The 17,500-nt window shown below is 50.0% G+C and overlaps 1 protein-coding gene across 1 annotated transcript in view; it reads right to left on the bottom strand.

Moving 5' to 3' along the window:
• LOC125042223 (RNA-binding protein fusilli-like) overlaps positions 1–17,500 on the bottom strand; it is a 170,037-nt gene that overhangs the window by 17,208 nt on the left and 135,329 nt on the right. Inside the window, exons 7-8 of the mRNA XM_047637726.1 lie at positions 7,128–7,134; positions 5,111–5,279 (exon numbers count right to left, since the gene is read on the bottom strand). Of these exons, the coding sequence (XP_047493682.1) occupies positions 5,111–5,279; positions 7,128–7,134 (176 nt within the window). The remainder of the gene's footprint in view (positions 1–5,110; positions 5,280–7,127; positions 7,135–17,500) is intronic.

Raw genomic sequence — 17,500 nt, 5'->3', positions numbered from 1 at the left:
GCGGCGGTCCGCACTCGCGTGTTGCCAAGGTACGACTCGGGTTGACGACCCACACAGAAGAGGGAACGTGTCCAGGGTCGTGATCAGTTCATCGACGACGCAGACCTGGCCGCACTGCTTCGGACTCACGGCTTTTTTATCTATTTTTATCAAGCAACAGCTGACGTCTGGTTCTCCGACGTCAGTGATACGAACACAGCTGGTCCCTCTCGTGTTTTAAGGCAATGGAAGTCACTAGAGGTCGAAGCAGCGTTCCGTCGACGCCCGCGATGCACTGCCTCCCAACGGCTCTCACGTCGCTCGCCGGATCACGTCTCCAGCGGCATCGCACACCAGAGCCAGGCCGCTTCCCTCGCAGATCCTTCCTTCCTTCTTGCTTGCTTGCGTGCTTGCTCCCTCGCTTCCTCCGCCGTGCAGGCAAACGCACCCGACCAAAGCAACCAGGAAGCTCCTTCACACACGCGCACTACGCACACGAGGAACAGCGAGCACACCGACAACGTGTCCAGCAGGAGTCTGTGGTTCACTCTCGGGGGCCGGGTGAAAGTACGCGCATTACCTGCTTTTATCTCTCTTTATCGCTCTTATCACGTGGGCACGCGGAGGGTAGCGGATAAACCAAATCTGCCCCATAGCTGTAACCGCCCCCTTGCGCGCTACAGCAGCCCCCAACATAACCAACGACTCAATTACAGCAACGCTATGAACCTTTCGGATCTCACTATGTGGAAAAAGAGCATCGCGTCAGAGCTTGCGTAGAAACCCGTCGACGGTGACAAGCAGAACCAGCCACCTTGTCTGGCAACTTATCAGTGATAAGTAATTACGAGATAACTTGGTTTGAAGAGGACGATGCCCATTGCCTGTTACTAGGATGGGGCGGGGACACGCACGGCGAATCAGTGCCGTGAAGAAACCGTCAGAAATGTTTGCTTTCCTGCTTTTAAGTCAATCTGAGGTAGAGATTCGTCTCAAAATGCTTTTAAAAGACGTCCAACACAGCTGTATCTGATGCCGAAAACTAGGACTGCAGAATTGTGAAAGTACGCTTGGACTTCATTTCACTTTGCACTGACCGAACAGATCAGTAAAATAATTCCACCACACGAAGAACACGCAAATACCTCACATTACGAAATTCTCTTCCACCGAGGCCGTTAATCACCAGACTAACACCACAAACACGATTACTATAGTCTACCTTATTAAGGTGCTAACACCAGAACACGAAAGAAAACGGCCGAATCTCAAAGCAAACTGAATAAAAAAACAAAAACTCGCTCGAGCCTACGAAACCCGTTAAGTCTTACGCTCTAAACGATCAGTACTATTCGCAATGATGATCAAGGCAATCACTCCGTTGCGAAATCACCAGGTGCAATCGTGCTTTGGGTCTAATTGATAATCGAGACGCGCGTCCTGCCAACGTGGTCAGCTGATCTCACTGCTAATTGGATGACAGATTACAAATGAAGCGTGTGGCGATAAGGGGGGGGGGGGGGGGTGATTGGGAAGGGAAGGATAGATGCAGAAAGGGAAGGGGAGAAGAAGAGAGATTGCGAAGATGAGACAAAGGGGGAAATACGGGACAATACGTGTCATTCAAACGAATACATAAGCACAAAATATATCTGTCCACCTATACATATATACATATCCATTTCTTCTGAATTTCTCGCTCCTTATTTCTCCCTTTTCCTTTCCTTCTCTCTATAAATCTATCTATCTATAAGTACATGAACACAGTACACTATCTCGCTCCTTCGCATCCCCCCATCCCCCTACCCCCACCAAACCACCCCTACCCCACCTCCAGCCCCCGAACCCATCTCTACCCCTACCCACTCCACCCCCACCCCCTACCCCCAGTGCCTCCCCTCCCCCCCCCCACCCAGTAGCCTCCGACGACCCCCGGACGACCCCCGGCGAGGACCTTGGACGCCAGGAACCGCGACGGGGATCCCCTCGGCGCGAGCTGGACCTCCCAAGGACTCCATTGACGCCGTTGCTAGGACCAAGCCTCCTTCAGTAAATAATAAGTGCTTGGGACACAATCAATCCCCTTCCCTATCTCCTTCCTCTTCGTCTTCGTCTTCGTCTTATCCTTTCCATTTCCGATTTCCCTTCGTCTTATCCCGTCCTCTTCCCCTTCCCCTTGTTCTTTATTTTTATTTTATCTAACTATTCGCCTGATCTCGTTCTTATTTTCCTTACCTTTCCCTCCCCCTCCATCCTCCCCTCCGTTCTCCTTTCTCTTCCTATTCTCCTCTTCCCTCTCCTTTCCCTTTTGCCCCTTTTCCCCTCTTCCCCTTCTTTTCCCCCATTTTCCTACATCCTTCCTGCACCCTTTCCCCTCTTCCCTTTCCTGTTCTCTTTCCCTGTTTTCCTACTCCCTCTCCCCTTGTTTTCAGCTTCCCTTCCTTCCCCCCTTCCTCCTACTACGACTACCCCCCCCCTCCTCCTGAAACCTTAATTCTTGTAAGTCAACTCTTAATTATGTGCCAAAGACCTGTGAACAAATAGGGGTGAAATGTAGATGGTGGATAAAACAAGATGGGGTGTGGGCAGGAAGGGTAGGTAGGTAAGGGAAATAGGGGATGGAAGGGAAATAGGAGATGGAAGGGGAGGGGAGAGAAGGGGAGGGGAGAGAAGGGGAGGGGAGATAAAGGGAGGGGAGAGAAGGGGAGGGGAGAGAAGGGGAGGGGAGAGAAAGGGAGGGGAGAGAAAGGGAGAAAAGATTAGGGGCCGGAGGGAGGGAGGGAGGGAGGGATGGATGGATGACAGGGGGTCAGTAGAGAGGGAGGAGAGGGGCTGGCGCAGATGAGGTCAGCATCCGGCCAACATGACCCAGCTTTCACCGAAAATTTCTAATCCATTCTTTATCTCCGCCGATGCACTGACAGGAGTCTATCAGTCTGTATTTCTTCGTCTGTGTGTACGTATGTGCATGATCACACGTGCATGACCAAGTGCAACTGAATGAAGAGACCAGAACTAGCTCAAGCACAACTTTTACTACACTACACTGACATAGATATCCGTACATGTACCTACATGCACATCAGCGCGTGCGTGTGCATTCTTACGTGCACCTACGGACGCGCAAAGAAATACATACATATGCGTTCTATATAAACTTCTAACGCGCATTAATCTTAGCCTGTTAGCCCCGCAGGTTCCTCCGTCCTCACACACTTGTTTACCTTTAAGAAGTTGTTTTATGAGACGGACATTTCCACAAAAAAAAGGCCCTGTGTAGGATCATTCAGGAGAGAGGATGGAGGAGAGAGGAAGGAGGAGGAAGGAGGAAAGAGAGGAGGAGGCTTGAGGAGGAGGAGGGGGGCGGGGTGAGGGGGAGGCGGGGAGGGGGGGGGAGGGGGAGGGGCTGTGGAGGGGGTTAGGAGGAGGGAGGAGGAGGAGAGGAAGGGGGGGGTAGGAGGAGGTAGGAGGGTTTTGAGGAGAGGAGGAGGAGGAGGAGAGGAGGTGGAAGGAGGGAGGTAGGGAAGGTATGAGGCGGAGGAGGAGGAGGGGCGGAGGAGGATGGGGCGGTAGGAGGATGAGGCGGTAGGAGGACGATGAGGCGGTAGGCGGAGGAGGTAAGAGGATGTTGGAGGGGGAGCGGAGGCGGGAAGGAGGATGAGAGGCGGAGGAGGATGAGGAGGAGGAGGATGAGAGGCGGAGGGAGGTGGGAAAAGGTAGCAGGTAGTAGGATGAGTAAGGAAGTAGGAGAGGAAGGAGGAGGAGAGTAGGAGTAGGAGGAGGAGGAGGAGGAGGAGGAGGGAGGAGGAGGAGGAGGAGGAGGAGGAGGAGGGGAGGAGGAGGAGGAAGAGAACGGAAGAGGTGTATGAGAGAGGAGAATTATGGGAGCAGAGAAAAGGCTTAAAAAAAGAAGAAACTGGAAAAGGAGACAAGAGAGCCTGAGAAAACAGGAGAATAGAAGAATACAAGAATAAGAAAAAGAGAACATCAAGAACAGACGAATTAGATGACAATGATAGAAGTGATACCAGAAAGAAAACTGAACAAAAACAAGACGAAGACCAAACAAAACGAAACAAGAGAAACACTAGACAACACAAACATACAAACAAACAAGATGAAGACAGAAGTAAATAATGACATCGGTGCCAATCTTTCGCTATCATTACCTAAATCATTCAACAAACAAACGGCCAGACAATAATAATCAAGTTTAAATATTCTCAATTTGAAGGGTGTTTACTTACTTATGTGTGCGTACTTAAGCATGTGAATATTGTTTTTTGTTTTTGTTTTTTATATTAACTGATAAGCATATAAAAATAGATAAAAAAATGGGTCAGAATGTAGTACTTTGCGCAATCGATTACGCCAGAATATTGATAATTATAGTTCTGATGGCAAAGATAAACAAATCATGATGATAATGGAAAAATACTAATCAGACGATAATAATAAAACAATAAATAAGAATAATATCACAATAAGGATCTATATATAAAAACATTACCATTTCCTTGCCTCTGCCCTTTATTCCCCTTCCCTCTATCTCCTCCTATTCTTCTGGTCTTCACCCCACCCACTTACCTATTTCCCCCCCCCCCCTAGCCCTATCCCATCCCAATCCCCTATCTTTATGCATCCATCTGTCGCCTAGTCAGTCTACCCCATCCCCTATTCAACCCAAGTCCTGGCCCCCTCCACCCTCCTTCCCCCTATCTATTCTCTTTCCGCCCTCCCCCTCAACAGCCATTTCCTAAACTCACACCTGCCTTCCCCCTCCATATCTCTTCCCTCTCCTCCCCCTCCCCTCCCCTTTCCCCATCCTATCCCCTCCCCCTTTCCCTCTGCTCCTCCTACTCCCTCCTCCCCCCTCCCCTCCTCCCTCCTTCCTCCCTCCCCTTTCCTCCTTTCCCCCTTCCCTTCTCCCCTCCAATTCCTCCCTTCCTCCTCCCTCCCTCTCCCTCCACCTTAACCCTTCCCGCCCTCACCCTTCCAACCTCCTACCTTCCTCATCCCTCCCCTCCCCTTTCACCTCCTCCCCCCTCCTCTCCAAATCCTCCTATTCCCTCCCCCTCCACTTTCCCTCCCCTCCCCCCCCCCTCCTCCCCATTCTCTTCCCTCAACTCACCTCCGGCCACGTTGATGAAGTCCTCTCCCGTGGCCTTGTAGACCTCGATGTAGCGGTTCCCGATGTGGTGTTTGTGTCGCTTGAGGGCCATGTCGCGGTGCTCGGGGGACACGAAGCGGATCAGGGCCTCGCCGTTCCTGCGGCCCTGGGGGCTCAGGCACAGGGCACGCTCAGCCCCGGAAATGCAGAGGAAGAAAACGTTGTTATAGGAAAGGGGTACTTTTCTTAGGATCATTTTTATTGCTGTGCATGCTTTGGGTGGTGACTATGATTTAATATTTCCTATGGGGAAAAAAAATCCTGGGAAGGGAGGGGTGAAGAGGGAAAGAGGGAGGGAGAGATAGATAGATAGATAGATAGATAGAGAGAGAGTAAGCGTGTTAAAGAGTTACATATAGAAATCCAGGCAAAGAGCCCCATTCAGATAACTGCAAAATTAATGTCATGCGCCCCAAAACCCTATTCCCATGAATCTGAAATATGCGCAGCGTCCGGCCAGCAGAAAACTTGTTATGAAAACAAAGTGTCGTGTCGTGGGGCTTGTTTAGCAATAGTCGCAGAGGCACTGGTGGGGTCGGTCCACGGCCTGGTCGGTTTATAATTTGTTTGTTTTTCGGTTGGCAGGGACACGACTGGTTTCGGGTTCATGATGGGATGTGTGTGCAGGAGGTCAAAAGCCGACCTGGAAACGAACAGCGAGAGTGGTTTATTAGCGTCGGTGAGGGGAGTGGGAGGGAGAGCGACGGGAGCGGGAGAGAGGAAAACCCATCCCGGGACCAACTTCCTCCGCAACCATGCTTTGTGTTGCGTTGGCTGCGACCCGAGGTGGTGAGCGGTCAGGATCGAGGGGTGGCCTACGGTAGCAGTTAATGGGTATCCTCTTCTTAACCCTCTCTTCTCTCTCTCTCCTCTCTTCTCTCTCTCTATTCCCTCTCTCTCTCTCTTCTAATCCCTCTTCTCTCTCTCTCTCTCTTTCTCTCTCTCTCTCTCTCTCTCTCTCTCTCTCTCTCTCTCTCTATCCCTCTTCTCTCTCTCTCTCTATCCTCTCTCTCTTCTCTCTCTCTATCCCTCTCTCTCTATCCCTCTCCTCACTCTCTCTCTCTCTCTCCTCTATCCCTTCTTCTCTCTCTCTCTCTCCTCTCTCTATCCCTCTCCTCTCTCTCTCTCTCTATCCTCTCTCTCTCTCTCTCTCTCCTATCCCTCTCTCTCTCTCTCTCTCTCTATCTCTATCCCTATCTCTCTCTCCTCTCTCTCTTCCCTCTCTCTCTCTCTCTCTCTCTCTCTCTCTCTCTCTCTCTATCCCTCTCTCTATCCCTCTCTCTCTCTCTCTATCCCTCTCTCTCTCTCTCTCTATCCCTCTCTCTCTCTCTCTCTATCCCTCTCTCTCTCTCTCTATCCCTCTCTCTCTCTCTATCCCTCTCTCTCTCTATCCCTCTCTCTCTCTATCCCTCTCTCTCTCTCTCTATCCCTCTCTCTCTATCCCTCTATCTCTCTCTCTCTATCCCTCTCTCTCTATCCCTCTCTCTCTCTCTATCCCTCTCTCTCTATCCCTCTCTCTCTCTCTTTCCCTCTCTCTCCTTCTCTCTTTCCCTCTCTCTCTCTCTTTCCCTCTCTCTCTCTCTCTCTTTCCCTCTCTCTCTCTCTCTCTTTCCCTCTCTCTCTCTCTCTCTTTCCCTCTCTTTTCCTCTCTCTCTCTCTTTCCCTCTCTCTCTCTCTCTTTCCCTCTATCTCTCTCTCTTTCCCTCTATCTCTCTCTCTTTCCCCCTCTATCTCTCTCTTTCCCCCTCTCTCTCTCTTTCCCCCTCTCTCTCTCTTTCCCCCTCTCTCTCTCTCTCAATCTCTGTCATCATGAATGTTCTTAATATCCAATTTCAATCTTCTTTTCTCAAGTCAACCATATCACTTTTTCTGCCTTCTTTCCACTCTTCCTTACATCTTTCTCACCTTATAGTCTCCCACCCCTTCTCCCCACCCCTTCTCCCCACCCCTTCTCCCCACCCCCTCCCATCCTTCTCACCCCCCCTCTCGCTCCCTATCCTTCACTCCCTCTTTCCACCTTTTCTCCGTTCCGCCTCCCATTGTTCCTCGTCCGCACGTACTCTCTGGGGCACCACCTGATTCCGCCTCGACTGCTCTGTGCTCACCACACGTTCCGTTTTCCATTTCAGAACGACTGTCACAGCGGCTTCACTGTCCAAAGCCTCGAAAACTCGCACTTCGCAAAGCAATGAAGAGAAACTCGTGGCCACTCGGACGAAGACGTTCGTGGGCAACAACAGTAAGAGAAAAGTCACTAGATCACACTCCTTTCATGGCATTATACATGGCATTATTCATCGCCGGCCGGAATGCCTCATGAATTCCGATCGGCCGGGGGCTGTCGGGCCTCCGTCAGCACCCTGCGAGGGCTCCCCGAAAGGCCCCTGGGCCGTTTACTAAGCGGAGCCTGTTTGCCTCTTACACTGCTCCGTTGCGCCTCATTCGTCACCGAGCGACACGCGGGCGACTCGACGCGGCGGCTGCGACTGACCCGACATGACGCAGTCGCCGCCGACTCGCGAGAGTGCCCCGAGGGACTGTGTCATGTGCCCGCTTGACCGTGTCAGTCACGGGCGACTGAATCCCCAGAACGTGGGCGCACAAGAACCCGGCCGCCTTACGGACTGTTACGCTGCGTCGCACACCGACAGCGGCCGCGGAGCACAAGCGCATGCCGAGTGGCAGCCCTTGGGAAGGGCAAGGGAACCGAAGGACATGTGACCAAACCTTGCAGCGGCGTGGGCTCCCAAGACGTAGCTGGCTGAGCTGAAGGGCGCGCAGTGAGGCGGCCGGTGCATCCCGCGCCCCCACCTGGCTGTCGACCGCGGGGGCACCTGCCACCTCTGCAGGGCGCAGGCCGGCCGACCGTGGTGAGGCGTCGTGGCCTGCCGGTGGCTAAGGTGCGAGAGGCGCTGGGCGTGCAGGAGGCTGCGGTGCGCGCCGTGTCCTCGAGGCTGAGCTGGCTGCGGGCACGGAGGGGCGGCGGGGCTGGAGGAAGGCAGGCGCGGCGGGCAGGCGTGGAGGCCCAAAGGCGAGGTCTGAGAACTGGACGGCGAGGCTGGTGATGGCGCGGCGCCACGTACACTGGCTGGGCCCGCTGCGCTGAGCCGACACTGCTGCATGGACGCTGCCAGAGTACCCGCGCCTCCGTCATGCTGCCATGGCGCGCCCCCGAACAGCGCCGCCCCCCGCCCGCCCTCGAAGGCAGCCTCGCCCTCACTCCCGTTCGCTACGGCCTCGGGGGACGAGGCTCGCGGCGGCGACGATTCCCAGGCGTTGTCGAGGGCGACCTTCTGCGCCCCTGGCATGCTCGGGGAACTACTTGCCGAAGGGGCGAGAAGCGGCACTGTGGCAGGGTGGCAGGGAGGAAGAGATGGGTCACCCATGACTGCCCTCGACACAACACCTTGATGCACTACTGTTTGCTTATGCTTCGCCCCGGCATTGTCCTCCGGGTACTCTCTCTCTCTCTCTCTCTCTCTCTCTCATTCTCCATCTCCCCTTTCTTCTCTCTCTCTCTCTCTCTCTCTCTCTCTCTCTCTCTCTCTCTCTCTCTCTCTCTCTCTCTCTCTCTCTCTCTCTCTCTCTCTCTCTCTCTCTCCCCCCCCTTTCCTCCTAAACTGTCCTTGCCGTACACATAACACTCAAACTTTTAGCAAACTTTTACAAAAAATAATCACACAGAATATGCAGCAGAGCCGTGGAGGCATGGCACCCCAAGAGCAGCGATTCACGTGTTCCCAACATTATCTCTGCAAAAGCGAGAGTAAATAACGAGTAAAATAAAAATAAAAGATCTTCTTCGAGCGATAAACAAAACTAGGGATGGGAGATGGCGGAGGGGATGGGGAGGAGGAGAGGGAAGGGGAGGAGAGAAGAAAGGGGGGAAGGGGAGGGGAGAGAAGGATGTGGGGAGGGGATGGGAAGAGAGAAGGATGAGGGGAGGGGATGGGAAGAGGAGATGGGAGGAGAGAAGGGGAGGAGAGGGGAGGAGAGGAGAGGAGATGGGAGGAGAGAAGGGGAGGAGAGGAGAGGAGATGGGAGGAGAGAAGGGGAGGAGAGGAGAGAAGGGTGGGGGACGAGAGGGGAGGAGAGGGGACGAGAGGGGACGAGAGGGGACGAGAGGGGAGGAGAGGGGACGAGAGGGGAGGAGAGGGGAGGAGAGGGGAGGAGAGGGGAGGAGAGGGGAGGGGTCAGGGGGTCAGGGGTCGTGCCACGAGGAATCATGACCACAGCGGAAATACGGTCGAGGTCACACAAGCGTCTCCTATTTTTTGTTTTATCTTATATTCTATATTTCATAATTTACATCTTTTAGTTACGGAATGTCCAGCCATTTTCACAGAAGATGACGGTAGATTACGAAGAGAAAGACGAATAAACGAAACAATAAACAAGATAAAGAAAAAAAAAAACGAAAGTGAAAAAAAGAAAAAAAACCCTGAACGGAAGGAGGAAAGAAGGAAAAATGGACAGAGAAAAGAAAAGAAAATACGAGGCAGATGCAGAGTCACGGGCGAACATTCACACAGTATGTACCGATATTCATCATCACAGCCTGTCACAATACCGAATCACCGAAGGCAACTTTCTCCGCTGCTACACCTACATGGCTCAGTCACTCACACACGCGTATACATACATACATACAAAATACGTACATACATATGTGCACAGAAACTGCATACATGCATGTAAATATATATACATAAATACATGCATATATAAACACGCGCGAAGACACACATGCATATATACATACATACACATACATACATACATACATATACATACATATACATACATACATACACACACACACACACAAAAAAAAAAAAAAAAAAAAAAAAAAAAAAACGTATTTCTTATTATTAGTTCATTTCGATTTTTTATTTTCTTCTCGCCCTTCTTTACTTCGTTATTTTTATTTTACTATTCTTTCCACACATTCGCAATATTTTAACGATTTCTTTTCATTGTATAAAAAAACAAACAGTATACGAATAAAATAGACAGATGAAAACGGCAAAACATTGATTTATATGACGAATTACGAATTAATTTACATGGCAGCAAAGGAGACAGCGAGGGAGGGAGAGAGAGAGAGAGAGAGAGAGAGAGAGAGAGAGAGAGAGAGAGAGAGAGAGAGAGAGAGAGAGAGAGAGAGAGAGAAAGAGAGAGAAAGAAAGAGAAGGAAAGAGAAGGAAATAGAAGGAAAGAGAAAGAAAAAGACAAAGAGAGAAAGAAAGAGAAAGACAAAGAAAGACAAAGACAAAGAAAGAGAAAGAGAAAGAGAGAGCGAGAATATCTGCTGAGACGCGCCCCAAAGTGCCACCTCAGCACCCAAGTGATTCTGTATGGCGGACGGCGACAGGGATGTAGCACTGGGATCTCTGACCACGTGGGTATGGCAGTACTAACCGGGGAAGGGGGGGGGGGGGGGTTGCGGTGTAGCATGAATAATAGGTGGAGAGTGAGTGAGTGAGTGAGTGAGTGAGTGAGTGAGTGAGTGAGGGGGGGGGGGGGGTGCAGAATGGATATCAAGGGTAATATAGTAAGTTAGACGGAATGCTATAATGTTAGACGTTAGACGGAATTTTCTGTTAGACGGAATGCTATAATCTGGTGATAAATGTTTGATTGTGATAAAAAACAAAGTTATTGTTGGGTTATAATGATTCCAGCGATAGATTGGATTAATCTAAAACCGCTGTGGAACCAATCAAATCGGCAGAATGAATCCCACTGATAATGTTTCAAATTGCGTTACTAATACTATAGATAACGGCAATCATAAGATGGTTAATAAAAATCAATCAATGAATGACGTTGTAAGGAAATAATGAATAAAAATCAACAATAAAGATGATAATTGGGCAAAAATACGCAATTTACAGAAACTGCCCAAGGAAGAAACTACTATTTCGATAACAGTGACACAGACACAAAAAAACGCGCACAAATCTCTCTCTCTCTCTCTCTCTCATCCTCTTTCTCTCTCACTTTCTCTCTCTTTCCCTTTCTCTCTTTCTCTCACTTTCTCTCTCTTTCTCTCTCTCTCTATATATCATTATCTCTCTCTTCCCCTAAAGCCCAAGCCTCGAAACAATAGTACTATGAAGGGAAGAAAAGAGAAAGAAGATAAAGAATGAAGAAAAAGAGGAAGAAACAGACGAAGAAACAGACGAAGGGAGAGACGGAAGGCCTGACGATGCACGCCAAGCCTTCGCAGGAAGGTTAACTAGGAGTAAACACTTTTCCTCTCTTCCCCAAGTCTGTTTCCCTCTCCTCCTTCCTCTCTTTCACCTCCCCCTCCCTTTCTCACCTTTCTCCTCCCCCTGCCTTTCTCTCCCTTCTTATCACCCCTCTTCTTCCCCCTTCTTATCACCCCTCTCCTTCCCTTTCATTCCCCCTCCCATCCCTCTCCTTTCTCCTCCTTCCCCCTCCCCTCTCCTTTCTTATCCTTCCCCCTCTCCTTTCTTATCCTTCCCCCTCTCCTTTCTTATCCTTCCCTCTCCCCTCTCCTTTCTCCTCCTTCCCCCTCCCCTCTTTCTTATCCTTCCCTCTCCCCTCTCCTTTCTTATCCTTCCCCCTCCCCTCTCCTTTCTTATCCTTTCCTTCCCCCTCCTTTATCCCCTCTTCCCTTTCCCTTGTCCTTTCTTCTCCTTCCCCCTCCCCCCTCCTTTCTTCTCCTTCCCCCTCCCCTCCCCTTTCTTCTCCTTCCCCATTCCCTCTCCTTTCTCCCCCTCCCCTCTCCCCCTCTCCTTCCTTCTCCTTCCCTTCCCCCTCCTTCACCCCCTCTTCCCCTTCCCCTCTCCTTTCTTCTCCTTCCCCCTACCCCTCCCCCTCCCCTTTCTTCTCCTTCTCCTTCCCCTTCCCCCTCCCCATCCCCCTCCCCCTCCCCCTCCTTTCTTCTCCTTCCCTACACCCTCCTCCACCTCCTCTTCCCCAACCACCCCCCCTCCACCACCACCGTCGCCGCTGGTCGTGCTGTGGTGACGTTTAGTTCCCACACTCGACACCAGATGGCAGCCGATCCACCTGTTGCGCGAGGACGAACGAACGCACAAACGCACAAACGAACGCACGCACGAACGGCGGAACCAAAACGCAAGAATTCACAACATAAGCATAAAAAATATGAAGAAAAAAAATCGCCATTTAACTGTGAAGAACAGCTCAATTTAGGGTTAGCGGTGGCGTGGGTGAAAACAAAAGATAAGCATTGTATATACTTCATCAAACTTTTTATCAAATCGATCTCACTCAAAACCCTTATGACAAGCAGTAATAATAATGATAATAATGATAATAATGATAATAATAATAATAATAATAATAATAATAATAACAACAACAATAATAACAATAATAATAATGATGATAATAATGATAATAACAACGACGATAATGATGATGATAATGATAATGATAATGATAATGATAATGACAATGACAATGACAATGACAATGACAATGACAATGACAATGACAATGACAATGACAATGACAATGACAATGACAATGACAATGACAATGATAATGATAATGATAATGATAATGATAATGATAATGATAATGATAATGATAATGATAATGATAATGATAATGATAATGATAATGATAATGATAATGATAATGATAATGATAATGATAATGATAATGATAATGATAATGATAATGATAATAATAATAATAATAATAATAATAATAATAATAATGATAATAATAACAATAATAAAAAAAAAAAACTAAAGATCCTCCTCAATCGGCCAGCAAAACGAAGAAATAAAACGGCCTAGTTATCCTGGTGCAGCCGGAAGACGCTTAGGCCTAAATAACCCGCCTCTGACAGGATGTTTGGTCAAGGCAGAGAGGATGGGGTGGCAAAGGTGACAGGGAGGGGGGGGGGAGGCGCTGTTTGGTGGAGGTTATGGGGGGGGGTTAAGGGGGGAGGGTAGTTAGGTTGGCTGTTAGGTAAGTAGGTAGATAAGGAAGGAGGAGAAGAAGGAGAAGGAGAAGGAGAAGGAGAAGAAGAAAAAGAAGAAGAAGAAGAAGAGAGAGAGAGGGAGGGAAAAAGAGAGGGAGAGAGAGAGAGGGAGAGAGAGAGGGAGAGAGAGGGAGAGAGAGAGAGGGAGAGAGAGGGAGAGAGAGAGAGGGAGAGAGAGGGAGAGGGAGAGGGAGAGGGAGAGGGAGAGGGAGAGGGAGAGGGAGAGGGAGAGGGAGAGAGAGAGGGAGGGAGAGAGAGAGAGAGGGAGGGAGGGAGGGAGGGAGGGAAGGAAGGGAGGGAAGGGAGGAAAAGGAGGAAAGGGAGGGAAGTAAGGGAAGTAAGGGAAGGAAGGGAAGGGACCGAAGGAAAGGAAGAAATGAAGGAAGATCGGTAGGTAGTTCGGCAGTTAGGTAATTAGCTAAACAGATAACGCGACAGGAACTAGCAATGGAAGAAGGAGAAGAAGGAGAAGAAGGAGAAGAAGGAGAAGAAGGAGAAGAAGGAGAAGAAGGAGAAGAAGGAGAAGAAGGAGAAGAAGGAGAAGAAGGAGAAGAAGGAGAAGAAGAAGAAGAAGAAGAAGAAGAAGAAGAAAGAAAGAAAAACAGAGAAAGAACCCCCCCCCAACCCCCCATTAGTCTCCTTCAGATCGGGGAAAAGGGAATTCGCTCCTGAAATGGCGTCGGCGAGTCGACCCTTTCGGCGCCGATTTCGCGTGGCAGTTCTCACGGATTTAGAGCACGCTCGCTTATCCGATTCGTCGCGGCAAATCTGCGGCGCGATTTTCACGGATTTGGGAGAGGGAGGGAGAGGGAGATGGAGAGGGAAAGAGGGAGGGGGAGGGAGAGAGGGAGGGGGAGGGAGAGGGGGAGGGAAAGGGGGAGGGAAAGGGGGAGGGAGAGGGAAAGAGGGAGGGGGAGGGAAAGGGGGAGGGAGAGGGGAAGAGAGAGGGGGAGAGACAAAGGGGGGAAGAGGGAGAGAGGGAGAAAGAAAGAGGAAGAGAGGGAGGGGAGGGAGAGAGAGAGGGGGGAGGAGAGGGGGGGAGGAGAGAGAGAGAGGGGAGGAAGAGAGGGAGGGAGGGAGGGAGAGAGGGAGAGAGGAAGAGAGGGAGGGAAGGGAGAGAAGGAGGGGAGGGAGAGAAGGAGGGAGAGAGAGAAGGAGGGGAGGGAGAGAAGGAGGGGAGTGAGAGAAGGAGGAAGGGAGAAAGGAGAGGGAGAGAGAATCGGGAACCTGTATATATAAATTATTTATACATACGCATGATTAAAAATAAAATTACTAACTCGACTTTTATTCATTTCTATACCAATATCATTCTTGCTTTTATTTAATTTCAATAACATGCTGGATATCCCGTTTTTATTCTTTACAAGTTATCGTTATTGCCGAAATTGAGTTATTTATTCTCAGGAATTTGCTTATATGTATAAATCACTACAAAAAAATATGACGATGAATAAACTTCATATATTTAGAGTATTACCTGATGAGAGATGTCATTCAGTAATAACAGAGTTACCCATGCTATTTACCCATTTTCTTCAATCCATTTTCTATGATAATACAACGACATACTGTGTCATTTTTGTAATCAGAACGCACACGAGGGTTCCATAAACATTACAAAATACGTGCGTTGCTGAATATATGAATTACCCTCATAGTAATGTTCGCTTCCGCCTCCACCCCCCTCTAAAGAAAATCACAAGGCAATACCGTACATCTACATTTCCTTCTGAAATAACAAATAATTTATCTAACACACACTCGGAACACAATTTCAACCACCACCAGCAAGGAATTATATAAAAAAATCAAGAGAAATCCAATGGAAAAGGTTACGAGTCTCGATTTATCCAAGGCGATGAAAATGCACTTCTTTTCACTGTTGACCGTCGCGTCGCTACATGTTGGGGCGGACGCATTCGGGCGAGACTACACGACGCGGCAGGTGAGATGACGGGCGATTTGTGAAGGAGGGGAAGGGGTAGGGGGGGAAGGGGTAGGGGGGGAAGGGGTAGGGGGGAAGGGGTAGGGGGGAGGGGAAGGGGTAGGGTGGAGGAAAGGGGAAGGAGGAGGAAAGGGATAGGGGGGAGGGAAGGGGTAGGGGGGAGGAAAGGGGAAGGGTATGGGGATTGGGGGAGGTGAAGGAGGAGGAAGAAAAAGGGGAAGGGAGGGAAGGGGAGGAGGATGAGAAAGAGGTGGGTGGGGAGGGGGATCAGGTTGAGAAAGAGGGGATGGGGAGGTGGAGGAAAAGCAGGAAGGGAGAAAAACAAGAAGAAAGAAAGAAAGAAAAAAATGGAAGGATCAAAGAATCCGTCCTAAAGTAACACAGTGCAAGGAGCACAGGAAAGCTATACCATCCTCCATGATTTCCGAACAAATCTACAATCCTGTTTTATTGCCAATATAAGAATCGGACACGAAGAGCTGAAGGCTCCAAATACCAGCCGTTTGAGGAAGTTGATGTGTTGTAAACAATTTTCTTTAAAAAAACTATTACACCTGTTGCAGGAGCCGTTCCTGCGATTAGCAACACCTCTGGCACAACCACCACCAGGAGGCAGCGGCAAACAGCAGGAAGCAGCGGGAGGCAACTGACGGAAATCTATTTATTTCTCCAGAGATTTTCAAGACGGATTTCTCACGTTCTCTAATGGACTTTGCAACTGACGGCGAAGGCTCTCAAGGGAAATTGGTCTCTAATGCCCGCGATACTTCATAAGCACTATAAATGGACCAAGATGAAGTTCGCGCAATAACCAACGCGCCGAAGAACGACAACGGAAAAAAGATCGAAAGTCTACGGGCTTCCACATCCCGATTTCAATGTCTCGCTCTAGATGGATGCTGTTCTTTTTTCCCCTCCCGTCTAGCTATCAAATACCAGTAGATTTATACACAGATACCCTCCCCCGTTTGTAACAATACCAATATAACCACATCCCAAGATCCCTCAGGGGAAGATACGTCCCTAAAGGTAGCCTAACCTCGGAGTCCTTTCCATGCAGCAGGAGGCGCAGGCAGGGCGGGCGGGGCAGGCCGTGACAGGCAGCGGGTGCGCGAGGCAGTGCTGGCAGCGGCGTGTAGTGCAGGCGGGACGTGTAATCAACTTAATCACAGGGTAGATAAGACCCTCGATGGGAAACACTTGAGGCTTCTGCCGCTTTACTTCCCACGGCCACAAGGACACAAGTCGGCGCGACGAGCAGAGGGAAAGATCGCCCTTACGACGTGGTGGCACAGAGCTCATATTCCCAAGTCCGCGGAAACGGTTCTTAGCGTGCGTCTGCCTTCGCCGGCCTAAACTCCTACAGACGGTGAATTACCAAGCTAATTAACTACCTCGTGCTGACGGCCGGACGAGTCAGCGCGGCTTCGGCCATGCCTCGGAAACCTCCTCGATGGACGGGCGAGGGGAAAATGGCGAGGGAGAGGAAAATGGGAGAGAGAGAGAGAGAAATTGAGAGAGAAAATGGGGAAGAAGAAATGGAAGAATAAGGCTGAAAGGGGAATAACAGGAAAGAGACGAGGAAGGAGGCGAGAAGGACGAGGAGATAGGAGAATGAAAGATGGGAAAAGGGTGGAAGAGAAAGAGGAGGAGGAGGAGGAGAACAACAACCGAATAGAAAAAAAAAAAAAAAATCAAGAAAAAAAAGGAAGAGGAAGAAGAGAATAAGAGAAGCAAGAGGAAGAGCTGCGGTGGGGGGGGGGGGGGAGGGAGGAAAGAGAGAAGGGGAACGTGTAGGGGGGGAGGGGAAGAAGAAGGGGGAGGACTAGGGGGGGGGTGATAATTTGAAGATCGTAAACGCAAACCTTTTACAGGCCGGCCATTAAGTTATCAGAACCCCGGCGAAGGACAGGGCCATAAATCTACTCGATTCGTGGTCAGCGTGAGACTCCGCAACACGTTCTGTCGCTCAAACGAGGGAAATGAAGAAGATGATAAGAAAAAAAAATGAGCAAAAGAATGGAGAATCATAATCATAAAGAAATGATCTTATTTTGTCTTCTTTAATACATAGAGAACGAAAGGAAGTGGAGTAAGGAGGGGGGAGAGGGAGGGAGGGAGGGAGGGAGGGAGGGAGGGAGGGAGGGAGGGAAGAGGGAGGGGGAGGGAAGAGGGAGGGGGAGAGAGCGAGAAAGAAAGAGCAAGAGAAAGAAAAAGAAGCCTCCGCCAACCAACCGCAATCAACCCAATCACAGCCCGATCAACAACCCAATCTCGCCCGAATCGAAGTCGGGACAACTGCATCCAATCTCCTCCCTCCCCCTCCCCCTCCCCCTCCCCCCTCGTATCACCGGCGAGTCTGCGCGTCGTAAAACCTCCGGGTCGGCGGCGGCGGGGTTGGGGAACGCCAGCG

Source organism: Penaeus chinensis, chromosome 31, assembly GCF_019202785.1.
Source record: "Penaeus chinensis breed Huanghai No. 1 chromosome 31, ASM1920278v2, whole genome shotgun sequence".
In the NCBI taxonomy this organism is placed as follows: domain Eukaryota; kingdom Metazoa; phylum Arthropoda; class Malacostraca; order Decapoda; family Penaeidae; genus Penaeus; species Penaeus chinensis.
Note: the sequence above shows the minus strand (reverse complement) of the source record. Positions and strands in the feature narration are given on the sequence as shown.